Below are 27,202 nucleotides of genomic sequence, written 5' to 3'. Positions count from 1 at the left end.
GCCATTTTTTTTCCCTCTTTTTTGGCAAGTGCTTTTTGGAAGTCTTAAAAGGACAGGGACCCCAATACTAGGGAAATAGGGCGGTAAGACCGGTGAGCGGGTGCCTGAGACTGGCGCCTGAGGACAAAGAAAATTGTGCTTTTTTCTTTTTTTTTTTTATTAGTTATTTAATTTTCTTTTCTTTTTTTTTTTTTTTTGTTGCTGTTGTTGTTTTGGTTTGGAGAGTGCTTTTTGGAAGTCTTAAAGGGGCAGGCAGGACACTTAGTCCAGAGGCAGAGAATCTGGGGATCTCTGGGCACTCTAACCACGTGGGCAGCAGGGAGCATGGAGGCCCCTTACAGAGATAAATAGCCTCCCGGCCACTCCCCCTCCAACGGGGCTCCACCATTTTGGAGGAGCAGCCCCAAGCAGGCCAAGCCCACAGCAACAGCGGAGATAAACTCCATAGCAGCCAGACAGGAAGCAGAAGCCCTGTCTGCACACAGCTGCCCAGCACAAGCCACTAGAGGTCGCTATTCTCCCAGGAGAGGAAGGCCACAAACCAACAAGAAGGTAAGTTCCAGCCATCACTCGTACCAGCTCTGCAAACCATCTCTATCACCATGAAAAGGCAAAACTACAGGCAGACAAAGATCACAGAGTCAACACCTGAGAAGGAGACAGACCTAACCAGTCTTCCTGAAAAAGAATTCAAAATAAAAATCATGAACATGCTGACGGAGATGCAGAGAAAAATGCAAGAGCAATGGGATGAAGTCCGGAGGGAGATCACAGATGCCAGAAAGGAGATCACAGAAGTGAAACAATCCCTGGAAGGATTTATAAGCAGAATGGATAAGATGCAAGAGGCCATTGAAGGAATAGAAACCAGAGAACAGGAACATATAGAAGCTGACATAGAGAGAGATAAAAGGATCTCCAGCAATAAAACAATACTAAGAGAACTATGTGACCAATCCAAAAGGAACAATATCCGTATTATAGGGGTACCAGAAGAAGAAGACAGAGGAAAAGGGATAGAAAGTGTCTTTGAAGAAATAATTGCTGAAAACTTCCCCAAACTGGGGGAGGAAATAATTGAACAGACCACGGAAATACACAGAATTCCCAACAGAAAGGATCCAAGGAGGACAACACCAAGACACATAATAATTAAAATGGCAAGGATCAAGGACAAGGAAAGAGTTTTAAAGGAAGCTAGAGAGAAAAAGGTTACCTATAAAAGAAAACCCATCAGGCTATCATCAGACTTCTCAACAGAAACCCTACAGGCCAGAAGAGAATGGCATGATATATTTAATACAATGAAACAGAAGGGCCTTGAACCAAAGATACTGTATCCAGCATGACTATCATGTAAATATGATGGTGGGATTAAACAATTCCCAGACAAGCAAAAGCTGAGGGAATTTGTTTCCCACAAACAACCTCTACAGGGACTGCTCTAGATGGGAGCACTCCTAAAAAGAGCACAGAACAAAACACACAACATATGAAGAATGGAGGAGGAGGAATAAGAAGGGAGAGAAGAAAAGAATCTCCAGACAGTGTATATAACAGCTCAATAAGCGAGCTAAGTTAGGCAGTAAGATACTAAAGAAGCTAACCTTGAACCTTTGGTAACCACGAATCTAAAGCCTGCAATGGCAATAAGTACATATCTCTCAATAGTCACCCTAAATGTAAATGGACTGAATGCACCAATCAAAAGACACAGAGTAATAGAATGGATAAAAAAGCAAGACCATCTATATGCTGCTTACAAGAAACTCACCTCAAACCCAAAGACATGCACAGACTAAAAGTCAAGGGATGGAAAAACATATTTCAGGCAAACAACAGTGAGAAGAAAGCAGGGGTTGCAGTACTAATATCAGACAAAATAGACTTCAAAACAAAGAAAGTAACAAGAGATAAAGAAGGACACTACATAATGATAAAGGGCTCAGTCCAACAGGAGGATATAATCATTCTAAATATATATGCACCCAACACAGGAGCACCAGCATATGTGAAAAAAATACTAACAGAACTAAAGAGGGAAATCGATTGCAATGCATTCATTTTAGGAGACTTCAACACACCACTCACCCCAAAGGATAGATCCACCGGGCAGAAAATAAGTAAAGACACACAGGCACTGAACAACACACTAGAACAGATGGACCTAATAGACATCTATAGAACTCTACATCCAAAAGCAACAGGATATACATTCTTCTCAAGTGCACATGGAACATTCTCCAGAATAGACAACATACTAGCCCACAAAAGGAGCCTCAGTAAATTCCAAAATACTGAAATTCTACCAACCAATTTTTCAGACCACAAAGGTATAAAACTAGAAATAAATTCTACAAAGAAAACAAAAAGGCTCACAAACACATGGAGGCTTAACAACATGCTTCTAAATAACCAATGGATCAACAAACAAATCAAAATAGAGATCAAGGAATATACAGAAACAAATGACAACAACAACACAAAGCCCCAACTTCTGTGGGAAGCAGCGAAAGCAGTCTTAAGAGGAAAGTATATAGCGATCCAGGCACACCTGAAGAAGGAAGAACAATCCCAAATGAATAGTCTAACATCACAACTATCGAACTGGAAAAAGAAGAACAAATGAGGCCTAAAGTCAACAGAAGGAGGGACATAATAAAGATCAGAGAAGAAATAAACAAAATTGAGAAGAATAAAACAATAGCAAAAATCAACGAAACTAAGAGCTGGTTCTTTGAGAAAATAAACAAAATAGATAAGCCTCTAGCCAAACTTATTAAGAGAAAAAGATAATCAACACAAATCAGCAGAATCAGAAATGAGAAAGGAAAAATAATGAGAGACTCCACAGAAATACAAAGAATTATTAAAGACTACTATGAAAACCTATATGCCAACAAGCTGGAAAACCTAGAAGAAATGGACAACTTCCTAGAAAAATACAACCTCCCAAGACTGACCAAGGAAGAAACACAAAAGTTAAACAAACCAATTATGAGCAAAGAAATTGAAATCGTAATCAAAAAATTACCCAAGAACAAAACCCCAGGGCCGGACGGATTTACCTCGGAATTTTATCAGACACACAGAGAAGACATAATACCCATTCTCCTTAAAGTTTTCCAAAAAATAGAAGAGGAGGGAATACTCCCAAACTCATTCTATGAAGCCAACATCACCCTAATACCAAAACCAGGCAAAGACCCCACCAAAAATGAAAATTACAGACCAATATCCCTGATGAATGTAGATGCAAAAATACTCAATAAAATATTAGCAAACAGAATTCAACAGCATATCAAAAGGATCATACACCATGACCAAGTGGGGTTCATCCCAGGGATGCAAGGATGGTACAACATCCGAAAATCCATCAACATCATCCACCACATCAACAAAAAGAAAGACAAAAACCACATGATCATCTCCATAGATGCTGAGAAAGCATTTGACAAAATTCAACATCCATTCATGATAAAAACTCTCAGCAAAATGGGGATAGAGGGCAAGTACCTCAACATAATAAAGGCCATATATCATAAACCCAGAGCCAACATTATACTGAACAGCGAGAAGCTGAAAGCTTTTCCTCTGAGATTGGGAACTAGACAGGGATGCCCACTCTCCCCACTGTTATTTAACATAGTACTGGAGGTCCTAGCCACGGCAATCAGACAAAACAAAGAAATACAAGGAATCCAGATTGGTAAAGAAGAAGTTAAACTGTCACTATTTGCAGATGACATGATATTGTAGATAAAAAACCCTAAAGACTCCACTCCAAAACTACTAGAACTGATATAGGAATACAGCAAAGTTGCAGGATACAAAATTAACACACAGAAATCTGTAGCTTTCCTATACACTAACAATGAACCAATAGAAAGAGAAATCAGGAAAACAATTCCATTCACAATTGCATCAAAAAGAATTAAATACCTAGGAATAAACCTAACCAAAGAAGTGAAAGACCTATACCCTGAAAACTACAAGTCACTTTTAAGAGAAATGAAAGGGGACACTAACAAATGGAAACTCATCCCATGCTCATGGCTAGGAAGAATTAATATCGTCAAAATGGCCATCCTGCCCAAAGCAATATACAGATTTGATGCAATTCCTATCAAATTACCAGCAACATTCTTCAATGAACTGGAACAAATAATTTAAAAATTCATATGGAAACACCAAAGACCCCGAATAGCCAAAGCAATCCTGAGAAAGAAGAATAAAGTAGGGGGGATCTCACTCCCCAACTTCAAGCTCTACTACAAAGCCATAGTAATCAAGACAATTTGGTACTGGCACAAGAACAGAGCCACAGACCAGTGGAACAGATTAGAGACTCCAGACATTAACTCAAACATATATGGTCAATTAATATTTGATAAAGGAGCCATGAACATACAATGGCGAGATGACAGTCTCTTCAACAGATGGTGCTGGCAAAACTGGACAGCTACATGTAGGAGAATGAAACTGGACCATTGTCTAACCCCATATACAAAGGTAAACTCAAAATGGATCAAAGACCTGAATGTAAGTCATGAAACCATTAAACTCTTAGAAAAAAACATAGGCAAAAACCTCTTAGACATAAACATGAGTGACCTCTTCTTGAACATATCTCCCCGGGCAAGGAAAACAACTGCAAAAATGAACAAGTGGGACTATATTAAGCTGAAAAGCTTCTGTACAGCAAAAGACACCATCAATAGAACTAAAAGGAACCCTACAGTATGGGAGAATATATTTGTAAATGACAGATCTGATAAAGGCTTGACGTCCAAAATATATAAAGAGCTCACACACCTCAACAAACAAAAAACAAATAATCCAATTAAAAAATGGGCAGAGGAACTGAACAGACAGTTCTCCAAAAAAGAAATACAGATGGCCAACAGACACATGAAAAGATGCTCCACATCGCTAATTATCAGAGAAATGCAAATTAAAACTACAATGAGGTATCACCTCACACCAGTAAGGATAGCTGCCGTCCAAAAGACAAACAACAACAAATGTTGGCGAGGCTGCATTAAGATTAGCATGCATGGGGGGGTGGGAGAAAGGGGAGGGCTGTACAAGACAGAGAGGACAAGTAGTGATTCTACGGCATTTTGCTGTGCTGATGAACAGTGACTGTATGGGGGTTTATGGGGGGGGGATCTGGTATAGGGGAGAGCCTAGTAAACATAATATTCTTCATATAAGTATAGATTAAATGTAACAAAACAAAACAAAACAAAAGAATGAATGAGAAGGGGGATTACTCCCTGATAGCATAAAACTAACTGTAAATCAATGATTAATGCATGCTTTAAATATCCTTAATTTTGATCACTTAAAGGGTGTCAGATCATCGGCTATGGAGGTACACTTTTCTGATAATATTCCTTTCTTTTAAAAAAAAAAAAGAACTGAGGAAATGATTGGGAAAATGTTTGTGGAAAAGCACTTCCAGCCTCTCAGTGCCGTTAACACCCATCCTCTGTGATTCTAGCTCGGATTTGCTGGGATCCATCCTGAGCTCCGCTCCACTGAGACAGAGAGTGGGTCTCGCTGTTCACTACCCACTAGGATGCCTTGACTGAGAGTTTATTCTGGAATTTAAAAAATCTGGACTTGTAAGTTGAACTCTAGGTTTGAATGTCTCCATGCTGGAGTTTCTGTGGAAAAGCGTGTTTTCCAAGAGCCTCAGGAGCTAACAGGCCATGTAAGGCCAAACTGACTCTGCTAATTCTAATGAAAAGTTAGGGCTGCCACGTCCTGATGAGTGTGAGCAGCTCGCCAGCAGGTAACAAAGCCGCAGTTCAAATCTATCTGGACAAACCCACAGCGCTGTGCTCTGTGTGGTGGGCCGACCACACTAGGACGACCTGTCCCTAAGGGGAGTGTGTATTTACTGCAGTGGAGACAGAGGGGAGGATTCAGCGGATGGGCCCCACGGGCCCCTTCAACACTCCCCCTCTCTCGGGTGAGCAGAGGGGGCCGCCGGGTGGGGCAGGCGTGGTGGGTGCTGCAGATGTGAGGCCACCTGGAATAAGGCCAAGGAGCCTGGGGACAGCACGAGGCACGCACCCCTCCTTCGGGGGCTCGGCTCACCCTGCTGTGGAGTGAATGGGATTGTTTATTCACTCAGTGAACACAGATCACTGAGCTCCTGCTCTGAGCTGGTGCTGCCCTGGGTGCTGGGGTTAGAGCTGTGGAGGGGCCATGGTCTCTGGGTCGGGCGGTAGTTCACATCCTGTGGGTTCATGGTGTTGCCTGGCTCAAAAACCTAGGCTGCTGAAGCAGAAGCGGTTGGTGGCCCACCCTATCCCATCGGCCCCCCACTGGTCTCAGTGCAGCTGGCCCCGTGTCCACCTGCCCACCAGCCTCCTGGGAAGCTGGCTTTGTCTGGTTTCCACAAGCCAGAGGCCTCTTCCTCGCCTGGGCTGACTGCAGGGAGGTGGTGTAAACCCTCCCCAGGGGATGACTCAGAGACTGTTTTTCCTACAGTTTTCTGGGGCGCTCTGACAGGATTCCACTCTGGTGGCCCGTGGCAGCAGCCCGCTCCGTGAGGCACCTTATTCAGGCTGCCTTCCCTCCCCACATCATGTACCTGCTTCCCTCCTTGTGTTTCCTGGGATTGTCCCCCAGAGAAGGTTCTTTCTTTGAGTCCTTGTCTAGGGTCTTTCTGGGGAGACCCACCCTAGTTTTTCACCTGCTCTGCCCAGTACTGAAGTCTATGCCCGAGTTCTCTTCCCTGGATGCCCACTGATGTATAATGGAGACTCCTGGGCATCCGACTGACCACCTGATGTAGATCTCAGAGATGCCAGAGGTGGCTGGTCACCCCAATGGTATCTCAACTTGATGATTTCCTGATTGTTTAAAAGGGTCAATTGCTTATGAGATGGGGGAAAGAGGATATCACGTTGTCAATGGAGACATTTACATAAGGAAATGCGGGGCAGGCGCAGAGAGAGAGATGGGGAGGCACAGGGCTTCAGACACGAGAGAGGGGCCTTGGCGAGGGCGGGAGCTGGGCTCTGCGAGCAGCTCAGTGTGTCAGCCCTGCTGGGATGGAGAGAGGAGAATGCCTTTTCAACAAATTCTGCTGTGTGGTATGAATGGTGTCTTTCTGACTGGTTTTAGGAGAATTCAAATGGCTTCTTCTTGCGTATCAGACTGATGCTTCTGTAAATGTGACCCTACCAAGGCTGGCGTGTGGGGGGGAGGGTGGGCATTCTCAGGCTTATCGGGAGTTCCCTTTGCATTCTCTTTGTCCATCCTCCCAGAAATCCTTGCGGATGGCACTGTCAGGCCCACTTTACAGATGGGCGTGTCAGGGCATCAGGTGTAACTGAGACTGTCCCAAGCAAACTACTGATGAGGGACTTATGGCCCAGGGGAAAACCTCACAGCTAAGGTCCCAGAGCTGGTAAGACAGCAGACATGAGATTCAGGTCCAGATCTGATCCAGATCAATTCCTGATTTTCCATGGAATCCTCTCAGTCAAGACAAATATCTTAAATAAAATACCTGCCGTGTTCTGGGCACCCACAGTGTGGTCCCTTGTGCAGTTACAGAAATTAATTCTACTGCGCCTAAGATTATCTAGGTAGGTGGTGTTGTCCCCAGTGTACAGAAAGGAAACTGAGGCATAGGATGAGATGACTTGCCCAAGGTCATTCAGCTGGTAAGTGGCAGAGAGAGGATCCATGCACATCCTTCCTGCCACACTGGCCTGAGGCTGAGGGAGGTTGAAGGGAAGGAAGAGCCCATTTGGAGATGAAATTGGGAGACCCATGCACGTGGAGCCTCATCAAGGCTTCTAAATTCTGACTTTTCTTGCGAGTTTCTGCCAGTGCTGAGCTGAGCTTTTTTTTTTTCCAGGTGTTTTCATCAAATCTGCACTGCCCACAGCTCTGGCAGGTGTGAATGTGGGGATAAAAGCCCCCCCAGGAGTCAGGAGCCCTCTCTGCAGAACCAGCGGCCCTGCTGTGTTTTCACCTTCGGGTTGGTGCCACAAGTGGGCTCGGCAGAGCTGAACCATTTCCAGGTCAGAAGGCTGAACTCTTGTGCTTAGTCAGCCCTGGCTCCTGGTGTAGGGGGAGAAACTTGCTGAGCAGATGACAGCCTTTAGCGGGACCATTTCTATGCCTGGGTCTTCCTGCCACGTGCATGGCAATCTTTTTGGGAGAGGGTCAGGCCACTGAGACAACAGCAGAGGACAGCCTGCAGCTCCCCGTGGCACCTGACCAGCACCAGGTGGTCCCTTGATGGGGGATCCTGTCCTTCTGCTCCCACCGTGGTCTGCCCAAAAAAAGTCTGACCTTTTCAGATTCACTGTGTGTCATCTACCTGTGCCCTGCTTTCCAGGCTGCTGGCACTTTCCTCTGTGCACCCACAGCCCCCTGCACACTGAGGGATGCCACCTGTTGTCCCTAAGATCCATGAGTGATGAGGCAAAAGTCCTGGCTGAGACCAGGTGCCCAGCGAGGCGTGTTCAGCGAAGTGGATGTGATGAATGAATCATCACATGGGCACATGAGGGACAGGATCTAGAGATGAATAAATGGCCGAGCAGTGACCAAGAGAGCAGGTGAAGGAATAGGAAAAGATGAGCTGAGACCGCGCCTTCCCCACGACAGGACTGGATTTGAGCCTGGCTTCAGGCCCCGCATTCGTTTTTCCTCTTTAGGAATCATGCTCTCCCTTCCTGGGCCACGCCCTCCAGCCAGGGCGGGACCTCAGGGTACCCTGGCTCCTTCCTGTGGAATCCCATCCTTGCAAACCTCAAATGATGGGGAACTCACTCTCTTGAGAGAGAAAGAATCAGGCTGTCCCATGGAGCCCGAATCTGAGTTTGATCACCTCTCAAGCGCTGACTCAGGTGTCACTTCACCCCCCCACAGGATGTCCTCCTTGGGGCTGGCGTGTGCACCTCGGGAGTCTGATGGTCCCCAGGGTCTCCTGGGCCTAGGCGGGAGCCAGGCACATGTAGGTGATGAATAACTGCCTGGTGAGTGAACAATTGAAAATATAGCCACGTCTCTTGCACTCTGAGGCTGGATCAAGTTCCTCCTGTGTTTCACACTTCCAGCAGCTTCCCACTGAGTTGAATGGAAAACCCTGACTGCTTCCCGGATCCGTGCTCGGAGGCCTGCTTTCCCTCCATCTTCACCTCCAGTTCATTCTTTCCTTTGCCAGCATCCCTCCAGCCTTCCCCAGGCCTTTCAAGCCGGTCCCTGTGTCAGGGCCCGTGCACGTTCTCCTCCTAGATCCTCAAGGGCTGCTTCTGTTCGAGCACCAGGTCTTGCTGCCAGTGCGGGCCCCTCACAGAAGCCCACCGGTCCTCCCACCAAACCGGCCCCTCCTTCCATCACACTAGCCTCTTACCCTCGTTACTCCTTCTTAGCGCTTGTCACTCATCTTAGAGTATTTATCAGTTTACCAGTCAGGGCTCTGTGTAAATACACATCTGTGGTGGGGCAGCTTGGGCTCTAAGGCTGCCCCCTGAGATATAAGGTCCAAGAGTGGAGACCATGTTTCTGGGTCATTCCCCCGTGGCTGGATTGACAAAAAAGTACTGGGAAAATACTTTTAAATTAAGGAATGCACTCATCCATCCACCTCACTTACACATCTCTTCCCTGTGGGACCTGCTAGCCAGGCGCATTGACTGTGCACTTCCCGGCTGGATCTACGACTCTCAGTGTGAGGGTCAATCTTCTTATTAGATTATGGACTCAGCAGGGAAAGCAAAAGGCTCTATCTGTGCAGCCTCAGGGCGGGTGCAGCACCTGCCACAGAGCACGTGCTCAGGACTTGGTTGGATGAATTAATCTGGGACATTACTCAGAAGAAGGGGAAAGCTAAAAAAATAAAAAAACAGACTGTGAACAGCCAACAGAGATTTCAGAAAAGCCACACATTAAAGGACATGAGCTGTTTTTCTCAGAGAGAGAGGCCCCTGCAGGCCCTTTTAAGACATAATTCTAACAAGCTGGATATTCTACTTCCTCCCGCATTTTATTTAAATAAAGAAGTTGGGAGAGTTCTGGGAAACACCTCAAGGGTGAGGCAGGGCCTCGACGCAGACCAGCTCTCCCTGACTGGCTCTGATGAATGAGATTTCGAGGCGGGTCAGACTCTACGTTAGGGGCTGCCACAGCTTAGAAAAACGACCCCAGCACATTCTGTTGGCGTTCTCTCAGAACCAGCTCTCTCCCTGAAGCCTTGTTTAATTTAGTGAAGGCTTCTGCACCTCCACAGCTTGGCCTCTGGGTGTGCAGAGCATTGGGGGACTTGCCCCAGGATGGGTTCCTGGTGGTGAGGGGCCCCATGGGGCAGTGGCACAGGGGCGGGTGTTTTCCTAAGCAGCTTAGGAAACCCTTACAACAACCCTCAGGTCTTGTTTTCTATGAGTTGGAACTTTATTAACCCCTTTACAGAGATTTCTTTCAAACTCACACCAACCCTGCAAGCCAGGCACCAGGCTCATTACAGAGGGGGCGGCTCAGACAGCTAAGCTAACGTGCTCAAGGTCACAAGGGGGTTCAGTGGGGCCCTGCCCTCCCGGGCCCAAGGCTGGATGAAGTACGAACTCCACAGAATCTTGACTATATCAAGCTGCCCATGGGAAGCATAGTATAGTGGAGTGCCATTTCATATCCTATTTTTTTCTTCCCTTCATGCAAACACAGAGCACACATGATGCCATGAGAGGCAGAATGATTCCCCTCCAAACGAGATGGCATCCGAATCCCTAGAACCTGTGCGTTGTTACCTTACGTGGCAAAGGAACTCAGCAGATGGGGTTGAGCTAAGGATTCTGAGATGGGGAATTCATCCTGGTCACCCAGGTGGGCCCAGTGCACTCATAAGGGTCCTGGTAAGAGGGGGGCAAGAGGCTCAAAGGCAGGAAAAGAGATGTGAGGAGAGGAGCAGAGTTTTGCAGATGGACGAAGATCGCAAGGAAAGGAACCCAGGTGCCTCCGGAAGCCGGAAGAGGCCGGGAGTGGACAGATTCTCCCCTGGAGCCTGCCCGCCCCATTAGGCTTCTCGGCTCAGAACTGTACCATAATAAACTTATGTTGTTTTAGTCCATTAAATTTGTGGTCATTTGTTACAACAGCAAAAGGAGATGAACACAGAATGTCTGAAAGGTACTCTATTCACACGGACACAGTGCCTCAGGGGGCCTTGACTTGAAGCCAAGAGATGGGTTGCGGACAGGCTCTGGCCTCTTCTGAGCTTGTGAGCAAGAGCATTTGAGTCGACCCCTGCTATTCCCCCCAGCTGCCCCCACTTACAGGTCAAACCCCTGCGGGTGTAGCACCTGACAGAAGAGAACAAGCACTAGTGGATGTTAAACTCCTCTCCCATTCCGGTACAAACACTTGAATTGCAACCATGCACTGTAGAACTCTAAGAAACTTCTTGGTGGAAATCAATTTAGTGAGAGTGGGAACTAGTGTTTATTCAGCATTTACTATGCTCCATTCTAGGTTCTAGATGTGCTGGGTAGGTCACCTCACTGAATCGCCCAGCACACGGTTTCCTGTGTGTTTCAGAGGTGTGGAGCCTCACTTTCAGAAGAGCACGAAGTGCCCAGACTTGAAACCTGGCTTCTCTGTCATTGGTTATGTGTCTCTGGATGAGCACCTTATCTCTCTGTGCCTCAGTTTCCTCATCTGTAAAATGGATAGCGATCACATAGGTTTTGGAAAGAATTACAGGAGTTTTGTATATAATACACAGTGGACACTTAATAAAAGACCTTTATATAGATTAAGAAAGAAGTAGAGAGGGGAGGGAGAGGAGGACAGACACACAGACACACACTGACTTGCCCCAAATCACAGCCAAATCACTTGCCCCTTAGAGTAAGTCATGGAAAAGCCAGGTTGGTTTGAATCTCAAGCCCGTGTTTATTCCAAAACACCAGGTCATGACAGTGGGTTTCAACCAGGGATCAATCTGCCCTCAAGGGACATTTGGTACGTCTAGGGACATTTCTGGTTGTCCCGACTAATAGAAGATGTTACTGGCAGCTGGTGAGTAGAGGCCAGGGATGCTGTCCACCATTGTACAGTGCACAGGACGGCCCACCACCAAGGCTTATCCGGCCCCAAATGCCAGTGGTGCTGAGGTCGAGAAATCCCTCTTCTAGAATTTTCTCCAGCAAGTCATCATTGGCATCTCCAACAAGTCATCTCTAACAATGGCATCATTACATTACCATGTGTTCATCATCTCAGGGGGCTTGTGAAAAAACCAAATCAGACCACTTATCATTCCTTTCCAGAACTCTGAATTCATAACTTGTGTTGTTACAGGATATATTTAAATCTGCCCTAGTAAAGTGGGAAGGCAAGGATGGAAATTAAAACTCACCAACCACCTTCTGCCTGCCACGCACTGTGCCCTTATCATGGAACATTAGTCTCATTTTGCCAATGTGGCTTAGGGAAGCAATGCGACTTTTCAGGACACACACTTAGTCAGAGGGGTGGCCTGATCTGACCCCAGGCCCATGCCTCTTCCTCAGGGCCATGATTCAGGGGGTAAGTTTCCTACTGCTTTTCCAGAACATGAAAGAAGGGAAAGAGTGGGAGCTGATGCTGTGTTTGAAGGTCTTTCAAGGTCTCCCAGTGCTGGATGGATGAGACAGCCCAAGGTCCCTGACTCACACTGGTCTTGTAGAAATCTGGCCCCAGGGCCCATGATTTGCCATATTAGCAAACAGCATTTCAGAGCGTATGGCTCCTGGACGAACGGATACAGCACAGAGAACTGAGGCATGGCTGAGTGCCTTGCCTGGGACCCTTCTGCCTCCAGCCAGCCAGTTCTGGAAGGTGGGGAGGCACCTGGGTACAGGAACAGACCCAGTCCTTGCTCTGATGCTAACTGTGATGCTGTATGGGGCCCATTATTTACTCTCTGAGCCCCAGTTTCTTTATCTGTGAAATGGGTACACTGACAGATGTGAAAGTAGCTGCTTATTACCATTGTGTTATCAACACTACTGTTACTACTGAAAGATTCACCTCAGACCAGCTCTCTGCAGCCATCTGGGGCACACAGTAACCATGTCTGTCATCTAGTCTATTATCCATACAGAGGCCAAGTGATCATTTGAAATAGAAATCAGGTGAAGTCAGCCCTCTGGTCAACTGCTCAGTAATTTCCCACCGCACTTGAACTCCAACACACTCGACAGTCCATAAGATTTGGCTCCTTCCTCCTTTGGCTTCACCTGCCCTCTCTGCTGTTCTGTATGCTCCAGTCCGGTCATACACACCACTTGCCCTTTCTAGAACTGCACTGATATGACAGACCCAAGCACCCGAAACGCAGCCAGTCTGAATTGAAATTTGCTGTCAGTGTAAAATAAACACAATTCCAAGAACTTAGTATTAAAAAAAAGATATTTAAAATACCTCATGAACACATTTTATAGGATTACATGCTGAAATGATCACATTTTAGATACATGGGGCTGAATCCAATGTGTTATTAAAAGTAATTTTACCTGTTTCTTTTTTGCTTTTTTAATGTGGCTACTAGAAAATTTAAAGTTACATTTGTAGCTTGACTCATCTCTCTATTGGGCAGCGCTGTTCTAGAACACACCGGGCAGGTGCCTGCCTCCCTTCTTCCACAGCCTGGGAGGATCTGTGCGTGGCTCATTCCCGGCTTTGTGTTGATCTTTGTCCAGACTTCACCTGCTCAGAGAGGCCTTCCCTGCAACCTGTCAGAATGCACCCCTTACAGCTCTGACCCTCTTTACTCCCTTATCTTGCTCCCCTTGTCCCTGTGGGACTTACGATGACCTCCTTCCTATCCATATGTTACTGAGCTATGCCTCAGTCCCTGTTTGGAGTATCAGCTCCATGGGGGCTGTTCTAGATGCTTATCCCAATGTCAAGGACAAAGCTGGGCTCTGGGTACAGAGCAGGCCCTCACTGATAGAGGCCAGAAATACAGAAATGAACAAAACAGATAAAAATCTTTGAAAGAAGAAAGGAACTAAACTCTTCTATCTTCTCCCTGTCCTCAGCTGTGGGGGAGTAGCCTTGACGCTTCCTCAGCTCAGTGACCATCGGAGACCCAGGGTGGGGAGCCGGGAGCTGAGCCCCGTGATGCCAGGCTAAGTGGTGCATCCACTATCGTGGTGAGTGGCTGACGGTGGTGACGGTGGTGACGGTGATGAGGGTGGTGGTGATGAAGGCAACCGTCGAGTTCCGGTGCTCTGCTGAGATGTTACTTTCCCTGGTGAGCTCTGACAGTGGTGTTTTGAGCCCACCTCAAAGCCAGTGCCTGTCTGGAAATAGGGACTGAGGGGATGGAGGGTCTAGGATGATCTTGGGGGCGGGTAGGTCGGTGGTGGCTCCATTCATTGAAATAGGGGGAAGAGCAGATTTAGGGAGAAAAATAATGATTTCTGATCGGGCATGCTGAGTTTTTAGGAGCCTACAGGACATCTATATGGATCTGTTACGGAGGGAAGCAGACAGCTGGGTCTGGAACGTGGGGGAGAAGAGCAGGTGGAGACCTGGAGTGGGGTGGGTCACCAGGAACAGTGGTCATGGACGCTTTTAGTGGGAAAGACTATCCGGGAGAGTGTTTGCATCGCGAGAGCGTGGGTCAAGGGCAGAGCCTGGGGACTCCCAGCCCCCCTGGGCAGGAAGAAGACGAGGTGGGCAGGGCCGGAGGAGGAGCAGCCCCGTGGTGGCGGAAGCTGAGGGAGAGGCCTGCTGGGGGCCAGGAGGAAGAGAGCTCGAAGGAAGGGACTGATCACGAGTCTCACTGAAGGGGGCAGAATGATGGCAAGGAGCCCACATCTGCCCAGGGCAGGCTTGGCACCACACTACTGAAAAACAACTGGGTTTCTGAGCTTTTGAGCTTTGGAATTGCAGCTAAGGGCATGTGGGCAGGGCGGGCCTGGCATCATGACTGTCCTTCAGGAACGGATGCTTCCCAGCTGTGGGAGTGCGGTGGGCAGCCGTCTCCAGCCACCAGCACCCCCAGGGGCAGCCTCAGCTGCAGAGAGCTGCCTGGCCCAAGGGACTTACTCCCCAGGGCGGCCCACCTCCACTAGCCATGGATGGAGGGCAGAGTGGCCTGGCTACAGCATGGGGCCCTCTGATGGGCCCTGGGAGTGGCACAGCTCCCCACGGGGCGCGCGTTACAGCTCGGCTTCTCCCTCTGCCCACCCCTGTGCCCTCCCCTCCCTTCTGGGGTGACCGTTGCTGATAAACATCGCTCATCCCAGGCTGCACCTGGGCACAGCCTTCTGGACGACCCACTCTGAGGCAAGGTCAGCTCCCCTGTCCTGGAATGACTGATGGTCATGTCCACTTAAACACATCCTAGACTAGCGCTGGTCTGCTCCCCACCTCTGCCCTCTGGGCTCCCAGCAGCGCCGTGCTTCGGGTTCTCTTGGCTCCTGCCTTGCTCCCACATCACACATCCCACGGCCAAGGCATTCTGCCCATTAGAACTTACACAGATAGTACTATATTTAGAAGCCCCCACTTCTCATCACCAGCTCTGCTACCACCCTGGTCCAAGGGGCCGTCACCACTTGCCCGCATGATTGCAACCACCTCCCAACTGCCGTCCAGCTTTTCCCTTTGGCCTCCTACAGCCTGTTCTGACACAGAAGTCAAGACGATCCTTTAAACATGGAGCCCAGATGCTGTCACACCTCTGCCTCAAATCGCTGGAGGGGTACCATCTCTCCCAAAGAAAAGAGCCTAAGTTCCTTAAAATGGCGTTTGAAGCCACAACCTGCTGCTTGCTTGTCCTCCATCACCGGTGCTTCAGTCTTGCCTGCTGCCCATCTTCCTTCACTTACTCCCTGGCCTCACTGGCCTCCTTGGTGTTCCTCAAACAGATGAGACACTTTCCTGCCTCAGGGCCTTTGCACTGGCTACTCCCTCTGCTCAGTGTGCTTTTACCTGCTATCTGTATGTCTCATTCTCTCATGCTCTTCATACATGTGCTCAGTGGTCGCTCTGCCACTGGGGCCCCCCCCCAACAACCCATGTCAAATTCAAGGCCTCCCCATATGCACTCCCCACCCATCTTCCCTGCTCTGATTTCTCCATTCCAGCCACTTCACAAATGCCCTCATATTGTTGTATATTGTCTCCCTCCACTGTAACAAATGTTCTGTGGTGACAGGTGTTTTTGTCTCTTGTTCATTACTGTATCCTCAGCTCCTTTAGGGGCATCTGGCACATGGTGGCATCAGTAACCATTACAGTGGCCCAGTGAGGACATACTATTGTTGCCTTTAGTTTTCGGATGAGACCCAGAGAGGTTAAGCCACTTGCCCAAAGTCACAGTGTTAGTAAGAGATACAGGCTTCTTGTTTGAAGACCTTTACTTATAATCACTTTTATGGGATGAATTGTGTCCCCCACTCCCCGAATTCATAGTTGAAGTCCTAAGCCCTAATACCACAGAATGTGACTGTATTTGCAAAGAGTGTCTTTAAAGAAGTGATAAAGGTTAAATGAGGTCATATGAGTGAGCCCTGACCCAATAATACTGTGTCCTGATAAGAAAAGGTATAGACACACACAGGGACAACCATGTGAAGAAACAGTGAGAGACGGCCGTCTATAAGCCAAGGAGGGGGCCTCAGAGGAAGTCAGCCTGGCCCACACCTTGATCTTGGACCTCCAGCCTCCAGGACTGTGAGACAATCCATGTCTGTTGTTTAAGCTCCCATCTGTGGTACTTGTTACGGCGACCCGAGCAGACGGACATGTTCGCTCCGTGTTGAGTCCACGGGTGGGGTCTGACCCAGCCCTGCCCCCATCCTGGTCGTCTGCAACACCCACAGGTCCCCCAGGACACCACCGGCCGCCCAGACTACTGGCCGACTTCCCAGATATATCCTGCTATCTAATGCCTTTAAGCACGAGGAAAGGCTATTACTGCCTGGAATGTCCCCTACTGTTCTGACTTACTTGCAAAGATGTCCACACCTGAGTCCCCAGAACCTGTGACTGGGTTGCCATACAGGACAAAAGAAACTTTGCAGATGTGAGTAAGTTAAGGATCTCGAGATGAGATTTTTCTGGATTATCCTGTTCAGCCCAGATGGGCTGAAGGTGATCACAGCTTCCTTACAAAAGGCCGGCAGAGGTCAGACAAGAGAGAACAGGCTACGCTATGGGCCTTGGAGCCTGAGGAGGGGGCCATGAGCCAGGGAGTGCGGGCAGCCTCTAAGTGGAAAAAAGTGAGATAACAAATCCCTCCAGAGCCAGAAGGAACCAGGCCTGCCAACACCCTGACTCTAGCTCAGTGGGACTTATTTCAGATTTCTGACCGCCAGAACTATGGGAGGATAAATGTACATGGTTCTAAGCCGCCAAGTTAGTGGTCATTTGTAACAGGAAAGTAACACAGCCTGCCCCACCCTGAGTCACCCCCAAGAGCTACTCGTTCCTACATTGCACAGGTAATAGGGTGCTAAAACAGCAGCTCCACAGGGGCCCAGGGCCAAGAAACAGCAGAAGCAGAAACACCAAAGCAAGCTCCAGATCACAGCGTGCACTGTGCATGGGGAAGCCTGACCAGGGTTCGTTGGCGGCTCTTGAGCCCCCTCACCCATTCGGGGTTAGAGACAGGGGAGAAGTAGGGGAGCAGGGAGGATGTGTGTGGATATCGGGGGCTATTGCTGAGTCGTGAGCCCCTCCCCTCTCTGCAGGGGGGTGTGGGCACTCTGCTCCCCCATCTCTGAAATTCCTGCAGTGTGTGACTCTTTACCTTATATGGCAGAGGATATGACAAAGTTAGGGATCTTGAGAGGAGGTGCTTTTCCTGGATTATCAGCACAGGTGTTAACCACCATCATGTTTCCTTGGGCAGAAAGGCAGAGGAATTCTGGGGACAGACACATAAGGAGAAGGCAATGTGAAGGTGGGGACAGAGGCTGCAGGGATGTGGCCACAAATCAAGGGACGCCAGCAGCTTCCAGAAGCTGGGAGAGAGGCACAACAGGTTCTCTCCCAGAGCTTCTGGTGGAGCACAACCTTGCCCCCGCCTTCACTCTGACATCTGCTCTCCGGAACTGTGAGGGCGTGAATTTCCGTTGTCTAAAGCCACCAGTCTGTGGCACTTTGTTACAGCAGCCACAAGAACCTAATACACTCGGAGAATCGTGCTGTCTCCTTCCAGGGCCGCCGAGGCGCAGCCAGGAGGAAGGCAGCTTCGGCGGACACCGCAGAAGAGCCCCAGGAGCCGGGCACCTGCCGCTGATTGCAGAGACTGCAGGCCAGAGCTTCCAGCACTGCCCAGCTTTCTGCTGGGAATCCAGGCTTATGCAGTGGGGCCTGGGAGGGCTCAGACCCTTTCTCAGGACAGAGTTCGCTCGCGCTTGCTCCAGAGGGACAATCCTTTCTGGAGAGGAGTTGGCAGAAAATCCTAAAGAGCCCTGCCTCATCCTCATATTCACGTCTCAGGAGACAGGCTCCCTAGGGAACTGCCGTGGGCTGTGGGAAAGAGGTAAGTGGGAAAAGCAGGCATTTGGAAGCACGTGAGGGAGAATGACAGGGAGATGAGACTTCAGAGTGGCGGAGATGTGGGCCCAAATCCTGGCTGGGCCGCCTGTGCTCTGTGAGCTGGGGGAGGCAGGGTCCCAGAGCAAGGGCGTCCTCATGAGAACGGGGTGTCTCCTTTGCAGGATGCTGTGAGCATTGGGGTGAACATGGCCAAGTACTGAGAGCTGAACAGGTGTTCAATGTAAGGAAGATAATATTATTAATTTTTAAAACTGCCCTTGGTCTTCTTAAACAAGCAGAGTATGCACCGCAATATTGGTGAGCAGCCTGCCACCCACCTCTTTGGTATTAATGGTTAGATGATGAGAATTTCTCAATTCTAAAGCTGGTCCTGCATTTACAGCAACCCGGGGGTAAGGAAATATCTTCCTGCCATCTCCATGGCTATATTAGCTTTCTAGGGCTGCTGACACAAATCAGCACAAACTTGGTGACTTAAAATAACAGAAATGTATTCTCTGCAGGCCGGAGTCCAAAAGTAGGTACTGGGAGGGTTGGCTTCCCCTGCAGGCTGCGAGGGAGGAGCTCTCCCCACCTCTCCCCCACCTGCCGGTGACGCTGACCGTCTGTGGCACTGTTACTGACTGCGGCCACCTCACTCCCGTCCCTGTCCCGTCTTCCCCTCTGTGTGTCTCCGTGCCCTCCCTTTGTCTTATAAAGACACCAGTCATTGCATTTAGGGCCTGCTCTAAATCCAGGATGATTTCATCTTGAGATCCTTGACTAATTACATGTGCAAACACCTGATTTTTCTCATCAAGGTCACATTCTGGGGTTCCGAAGGGATGTGAACTTGTGGGGACACTATTCGCCCTGCTATTTAAGATGCTAACTCAGGAGCATCTGCTGTGCATGACCTCTAAGGGTCAGAGCCTCCCAGAGCCTTAGCTCCCCCTGTGCAAACTGGGGCCATGATGGTCTGCCTCGTAGGGCTGCTGTGAGGGCTGGATGAGGTCACTGGGGGGAGCACGACGCAGGAGCCAGGCTGCCGTCTAGGTACAGGACTGCCCCCATGGTCACTGTCCTCATTACTGCAACGTGTGTGACTGCCCTGACCATCCGTGCAGGAGAACCAAGTGGCCAGTGCTCAATGCGCCAGCTCTCCTGGGTGCAGGTCTCTGGGCAGTCATGGAGGTGGTCACTAAGTCCAGAAGCTTCCACACACAGAAAAGTGGTTTGGCTGAACAGGCTGCTTAGGAATCATCCAGAAAACATGTTAAAATGCCATTCCTGTTGCCTAGCCAGTGGCCTGGGTGGGGGATGGAGGGGGTGGCTTGAGGGTATGTTTGACCTGGGGGCATGGGTTCTCAAGTGTTGCCCACCCAGGTGGAGAGCTCCTAATCGGGCTCAGCCCCTCATTTCACTGTTGGGGAAACTGAGTCTCAGAGAGGGAAAGGACTTGCTCCAGTTGTTGCACATTCTGGCAAAGTTGCAGGGAGAATCCAAGAACATCCACAGCCTCCCTCTCTGGACCTCCACAGCCTCCCTGTGGGCACCTGGGGTGGTGGGCTGAGGTGTCTCCTTGTCCTGGCCAGGAGTTAGGGCTCAGAGAAGTGACTAATGAAGGTCACACAGTCAGCTCAAGGTCAGTTCACCTGAAGCCAAAGATCAAGTGCATTTGTGAATAAGAATACATTAACAAGAAAAATGCAATCTATGTGTGCACAGGGATCCTGGCTGCCTGAACTTCTGCTATCCAAGCTCTTGTGTCCTAAACACAGGAATCATAAAGGAAGATAAATGTTGACAGCTTGCTATCTAAATCCTGTCACTTGTTACATGGATCTCTGGACCCAAATGGATGTGGAGAGGAAAAAGACAGATATGCTTATTGTGGATAAGAATATACTTTATGCCACGCAGCTGTGCCTTCTCAGTCCCTACTCACCTTTAGCCACTACAACAGGGAACTAAGACAGAGAAAAGAGAAAATTCTTCAATTTATTTATGTAGCCAAAATGAAGAACAACACTGAAATCTATTCAAGCTGTTAAAAAACACTCTTTTCAATAGAAAATTCTGTACATCCCTGATAGATAGTTAAAAGAAAAAAGATGAATTCAACACATTGCTTTTCTCTCTGATTTGGTTTTAGCAGTTTGACCATCCAATGTGTTGATTTTTTATATAACTCTCAGTAAATTGTTTTGCTTCTTGAGGACAGAGATTCTGTGTGTGTGTGTGTGTGTGTGTGTATGTGAGTGTGTGTCGAGTCACCATTGTATCTGTAGGCCCAGAAGGATGCCTGTTTCCTAGTATGCACTCAATAATTATTTGTGAAATAGGTGAATGAATGGACGATATATGTTTCTCTCTAAAATGATGGCCCATAATTGTCATGTCTTGCCTATTCTATGGTTACAACTTCTGGGAACATTGTAACATGGCCAAAGTTCTCTGCAGCCCCTCCCATGAGAAATAAAGTCTTTTCCCCCATTCCTGGATTCTGGACTGGACCTGTGACTTGTTTTGGCAAAGAGAATGCTGCAAAAGTGATGTCAAGTTTCATGTGTGGGCCTCTGGCGGTTTTGCACACCTCTTCTTTTGCAACTCTGCTACCATCAGGGTAGTTTTACAAACCCCAGCTAGCCTGGTGGGTGGTGCCAGATGTGTGGCTGAGTCACCTCTCTCAATGACAGACCGTGGTTGAGGCCACTAGGTGACATCTCGCCAACCTACCAGCCAAATGCAGACAGGAGTGGAAATCTGCAAAGCCAGGGCCAGCATAGCAAGACGACCATGTCAGCCCTCAGACTTGGGAGCAACAACACATGGTCATTGTTTAATCCACTGTGTTTTGGAGTTACATGTTACACAGTGATAGCTACTGATACAAATTCCTCAACGATCTCCTCGAATTCACTCTTAGTAAGCCCCTCCCATCTTCCATATTTTACCTCCAGTTTAGTCCCCACACTGTCAACTTTTCAAACCCCTGAATATGTCACAAACTAGCCTAAAACTTTTTAGAGGCTGCCCACTTCCATGAGGACAAAGTCTAATAATTTCAGCCTGTAAGGGCCATGATGACCAGGCACTGCTTTAGAAAATGTCCTCCTTCCTCAAATAAAAACATTCCACGAGTTAGTATATAACCCGAACAGTCACTCACTGTGTCCCCAGCCCAGCTTAGCCAGGGAAGTCCTCCAGTGCCCTGCCTGGTGTGCACACATGCTCACATTGTTGTCTGCTCACCCTGTGCAGGAGGCCGGGGCACACTGTGCCCCAACCCCACCTGGCCCAAAGTGGGGCAACCAGGCCAGATCTGGAATCAGGCAGGAGATGGGAATTAGGCCTCTGAGAGTGGGCCAGAAAGGAGCCCCAGGGGACACGGAGAGTGGAGTGCACACATGTGTATGTGTATGCATGTGACCAGTGTGTGGGGACCTGCAACCCCGGGTGTGTGCAGGGCTGTTTGCCTGTGGGCCAGGGTCAGAGACAGCACGTCCCTGTTGTGTCAGAACCTAGCTGGGAGTCCTCAGGTCTCCACATCAGTACCCATGTCTGCATATGCTCTTGTCTGTCTAACATGGGAAGATGCACCTTTAGACATGGCACCTTCATGGTGCACACCCCAGGAACCCATACCTGATGGCTCTGCTCTTTCCAACTCAGCATTCAGAAATCATCTCACTGTTACCTCCTCCAAGTGTCTTCTATGCTTCCTGCCTTATTGTGCTGGGATCTGCCTTGTCTCAGCAGCCTACTGTAGATCTTAAGAACTCCGGTTCTGGAGTCACACTCACCTGAACTGGAAACCTGGCTCTAGCTGTGTGACTTTTGGTACAGCACTTAACCTCTCTGAGCCTCAACTTTCTATCCACCCCAAGAATAGCTGGTTATTTCCTCTTCTGTTTTTTTTTTTTTACTTGGAAACTGCCTCTAGTCCTGGGCAGGAACGCTTCTTATCCCTCTTTGTGCTCTTAGAGATGCAGGCGCCACTTGTATTGACTTAATGAGTCTGTATCTTTACCTACATCATGCATTCCCAGCTGGGATGGAAACTGGTTCGTCGGGGTGGGGGTGGGGGCAAAATGTCTTAAATAACAGTGGTTTGTGGAGCTTCAAAGTTCAGTCTCACCTGACACAATCTTATTTCTTGGTATTGAATTTCTCTGGTTAGCGAGAAGTTAATTTTAATTAAAATCAGTCTGCCCGAGCCTTTTCGGGCCTGAGGGGGTGGGTGGCCTCCCACTGTTCCTATTCCTTGGGCATCTCCACCTTGTCCATTGATTCCCTTCCCACGACCCACACCTCTGTAAGTAGGCTGTTCAGGTAATTCCCTTAAAAATCCCAGCTGACAGTGTCTTCTGCAGCACTTCGACCTGATTTCAGGTTTATGTAATAGTTTAGACTTTCCAGGGCAGTTTTAGGAAGGTCGTCTTATTGTGCTCTTCCCAGGTCTCCTGCTTTAGGTGGGGGCTGCTAAGAATTCACACCAGCAACACTGGAATTAATCTCACCTTCTGGATAAATTCGTTTTAGAGAGATGGATGTGTCCTGAGCAATGATCGCTATTTTTTTAAATCTGGGTTTGTGAGACATTCGCACTTAATTGTCATTCAGCAATTTTTTTCATCAATTAGGACTATATACTGATTTGGTGTCAGAATATATATACCTCTTGATTTATAGTGCTAATTATTTTAATATATATATAGCGATTTCTTCTACCCAATGATTTCTGCTTGGTCAGGAAAGTGAGAAATTAATTTACTTGTTATTATGTTTTGTACATAGTTTCCTAACTTTGGAGGGGAAATGAGAATCTGATTGGACCCCCAGGTAAGCCCTGGGCTGCTTACTGCAATTGGATGGAGGCCAGGGCCATGGACAGAGACAGCCCTCATTTATTCATTCGTTTGTTAGTTCATCCATCCAACAAGCAGACTGGTCCTAGGCACCTACCCCTGCTATGCGCGGTTCTAGCCTCATGACTGGGAGACCAGTGTACTCCAGGCAGGGCAGCCCCTGTCCCGAGCCCTGGCGGGGTAGCTGGGGTCAGGCTGCTGAACAGGCTCTGTCCTGGGGCGGTAAGGGCGGGGGGACAGAACTCTCCACCGGGCCTGGAGTAGCACCTGCCCTGTACCCCAGGGGCAGACACAGCTCGGATGAGTCTGGACTCCCCGCACCCTGACTGGCTGTGAGATCATGCATCCAACCTTGCAAATGAGAGAGAATTAATGGAATAATGTCGGGACAATGCTGGGCAAATACCAGGCATTCGACACACACTGGTGCCCTTTTCTTTCTTTCCCTCTGCTGCCCGCCTGTAAATACACTGAGAAATAATCACTCACAGGTCTGCCTCCTGGGGCTCCTCTGGGGCCGGAATGGGATGTTTTCCATTTCCTTCTGTCTGAACGTGGTGGGGCTGCATTCTTCCCATGTCCAGCAAGGACGTGGTTGTGACTATTTCTCGTGACCTTTACCTGTCCCACTGTCCTCGGCTCTTCTCCTGGGTCTCACCAGACTCCCCTTGGGGTGGCCCTCGGGGTGCAGTCCTGAGAGCCCGGCTGGCATCCCCCCATGGTCTGCAGAAGGGGTTCCCCTCAGGGTCAAAGTGTGGCCAGTGGCTGGAGCCCTGAGGCTCCAGCCCCTTCCTCTGCCCCCCTTCCGTTGACTCTGACCACCAGTGCATCGAGGGCTCCATGGTGCCACTTTATGGGGACAAAATGCCCGGAGTGGCCCTGCAGCTGCTCGTCATGTGGTTTGCCTCATCCCCTTAGCCTCCGATCTGGCCCGCTGTCTGGCACCATGGTGTGATTATACATATACACATACAGGTTTGCCCGCCATCTGAAATCAGGGCGTTCCTATGAAACCTTTGTGTAAACTGAAATGGCATAAAGCCAGGAAGCAATGACCATTTTGTAAAAGTGAAAACCCTCTTCGGATTGCTTCTGGTTAGCGGAAACAGGTAATAACGTAGGCCTTCCGTAAACAGGAAGTGGCTCAAAGGGAACTTGTGGACAGTGGGGCAAATCTGTATATATCTGGTCTTTGTCCCTGGGGTTCCTGTCACAAGCTCCTACAACCCTGGGAATTTCCTAAGAGTTAGGAGTGCCTTTTATTTTTCATAATGAGCCCCTTTCCACCACACCTGCGTTTATGCTAACAGGGGACTCAGGGTGGGCCCTCAGATAATTTCAAGAGAGGGGCTGGCCTTGGACAGGGGGTTAGAACTTTCAGCTCAACTCCCTCCTGCTGCGGACCCCATCTCCTGAGAGGGGTGAGGGGCTGGCGGCTGTTTAATCACCAGTGACCAATGATGGGCTCCATCATGACTATTTAATAAGCCTTTACAAACCCCCTAAGGGATGGGGCCAGGGGCGATTGCAGGCTGGTGAGCGTATGGAGGTGCTGGGAGGGCAGGCCGTGGAATCTCTGTGCCCTCTCCCCAGACCTGTGAATCTCATCCACTTGGCGTGTCCTGAGCGGTATCCTTTGTAATAAACCCGTAATCCAGCAAGCAAAAATGTCTCTGAGTTCTGAGTCATTTAACAAATTACTGAACCTGAATGGGGTGGGTCTTGGGAACCCCTGAATTTGTAGTTGGCCAGGCAGAAACGTGGTCACCCGAACACCCCACTTGCACCTGGTATCTGGAAGGGGGCAGTCTTGTGGGACCAAACCCTTAACTTGTGGGATCTGTGCTCACTCTGGGTAGAATCAGTATTGAATTGACTTGTTGGTGCCCAACTGGCTGGGTAACTGGTGTTAGAAAACTGGAGAACTGGTGTGGAAAATTGGCATGCTTGGTGTCAGCAACAAACCACACATTGGGTGTTAGAAGTGGTGTCAAAACACCACGCATCCCACAGTAGTCTGTGTGACCCAAGGAGTCAATGGTGAATGATTGTATGAAAACCACCATCATTTACCGAGTGCTAACCAGTTGTCAGGCTCTGTGTCTGGTACCTGGATTACAGAAGTTATGCAAACAAGGTCTCTGCCCTTGAAACATTCCCAAGGTATCAGGAGATGCTGAGCAGGCACAGCCACTGTAATATGGGGTGGAGAGGGTGACCCCAGCACCAATTCTAGGGGAGCCTAAGGAAGGTCCGAGATTCCCTGTGAGCTGACTTTTTAGAGGTGGGAAGCCATTCCTTGTATGCACAGGCAAGCGTGGTTCTAGGTGGGGGAGCAGTTGTGCAAAGGCTGGGATCTTGAGAACATGAGTGGTAATGGGGCAGCTTCAGGGGCTCCGTGGCTGGAAAGCAGGGACAACGTGTGGTGTGGGGTGCGGGGAGAAGGGCCAGGGGTGCTGGCAGAGATGCTGCAGGTCCCCGCAAATGTTAGCCCCCTGTGGCAGTGTGATAGTGCCAGTCCAGACTCAGTGTGATAGATAGAGGAGCCCCTTTTTCAAGTCAGGTGTGGCTCACCAGGTCCTCCGTGATCCCCCATCAGGAAGCTCTAGCCTTTAGCAGCGTTCTGGTCCTAATGTGCACCTTTGTAAGAGCAGAGGCCATTCTCCATTTTATTGGGTCACCCATGGGACGTCTGCCCCCTCACCAGCATATAAACTGCTCTTAAAGGGTTTAACTTAACGCCATGCAGAGTCAGCGTGCAACGTGATGTTTTAAGCTGTAATTGACATGTTTTGGTGATGATCTCCTTTCCCTCGAAGGTAAAGCTCTTTTATGTTGCCTCATTTATTAGCTGGGACTACCACTGCCTCGCTCGGGTTACGCACACAAAACATGTCGCAGGACGCCGTCTTCCTTGTTCTCTTTCTTTCCCTTCACCTAATCTCAGCTCCCGGTCACGTCTCCTCTCCTCCACCGGTTTGCTCACCACAGAAGCTGCCTCAGGCAAGCTCAGGGTTCCTCCTGGTCAATCACTGAATAGGGAGGAGCAGCCTCCAGCGGGGAGCCCCTCAGCCATTTCTCTCTCAGCATCTCTGAGCCACACTCTGCTAGGGCAGCCCTCTTGGAATCTGCTCCTTCCTGTCCACGTAGAAGCGTGTGAGATGATCTCACATCCCGCACAGCAGCTTCCCTTAGGCAGGTAATTTCCGCAGGGGCCTTACACTGTGCACCGTCAATGGGAGTTCAAGTGGAGCTTCCAAACACTGGTCAATCCTTGGCTAAAGTAGTTGCTAGACGAGGCCCAGCTGCTGGTGAACATGCGGGTTCCGGGAGCAGAGGGTAGGGGCTGACAGCTGATCTGGGACTAGGGAGGGCAGGTGCACCTCCTTTTAGGGAGACTCCCAGACACAGACAGGGAGCTCAGGATCTTAAGTGCCGGGAACTCAGCAGGTTCTGTGATCAGAAGGAAGCTGTGTTTGCAAACACTTGGGAGTGGGGGGGATCAGTTTGGGAGAAACACAGATGGCAAAGCTTTATGGTTTGAACCAGAATAGCACTTTAGACAGGTTGGTGGATGTGTCCAATTGAGCTTATTTGTGGAGGCAGAAAGGGAGGAAGATTTCCACTGAGATACATCAACGTTCCTTGTTCTTCCTGAGAAAACATCTGTTAGGGGAAAAAATAGCCCCAAAGCACTAAAATCCTACTAGGAATCATAGTTCCTCCACTCAGTGGTTCGCATTTAGCCCAGGGGCAAAATCTGTGGGTCCCCTCCCAGAGTGGCACTGCCCAGGCCAGCTGCCCCTGTCTGGGGC

The 27,202-nt window shown here is 49.0% G+C and overlaps 1 protein-coding gene across 17 annotated transcripts in view; it reads right to left on the bottom strand.

Moving 5' to 3' along the window:
- Positions 1–27,202, bottom strand: part of SLC2A9 (solute carrier family 2 member 9) — a 208,216-nt gene that overhangs the window by 50,917 nt on the left and 130,097 nt on the right. Inside the window, exon 11 of one of the 17 annotated variants that reach the window (XM_073237853.1) lies at positions 13,491–13,748. The exons of 15 other annotated variants lie outside the window; for them this stretch is intronic. In XM_073237853.1, coding sequence (XP_073093954.1) covers positions 13,684–13,748 — 65 coding nt within the window. In that variant the 3' untranslated portion in view covers positions 13,491–13,683. One more of the 17 variants, XM_073237848.1, reaches the window with a different exon arrangement.

The sequence above is a fragment of the Manis javanica genome, chromosome 5 (genome assembly GCF_040802235.1).
Source record: "Manis javanica isolate MJ-LG chromosome 5, MJ_LKY, whole genome shotgun sequence".
NCBI lineage: Eukaryota > Metazoa > Chordata > Mammalia > Pholidota > Manidae > Manis > Manis javanica.
This window is presented reverse-complemented; position numbering and strand designations above follow the sequence as displayed.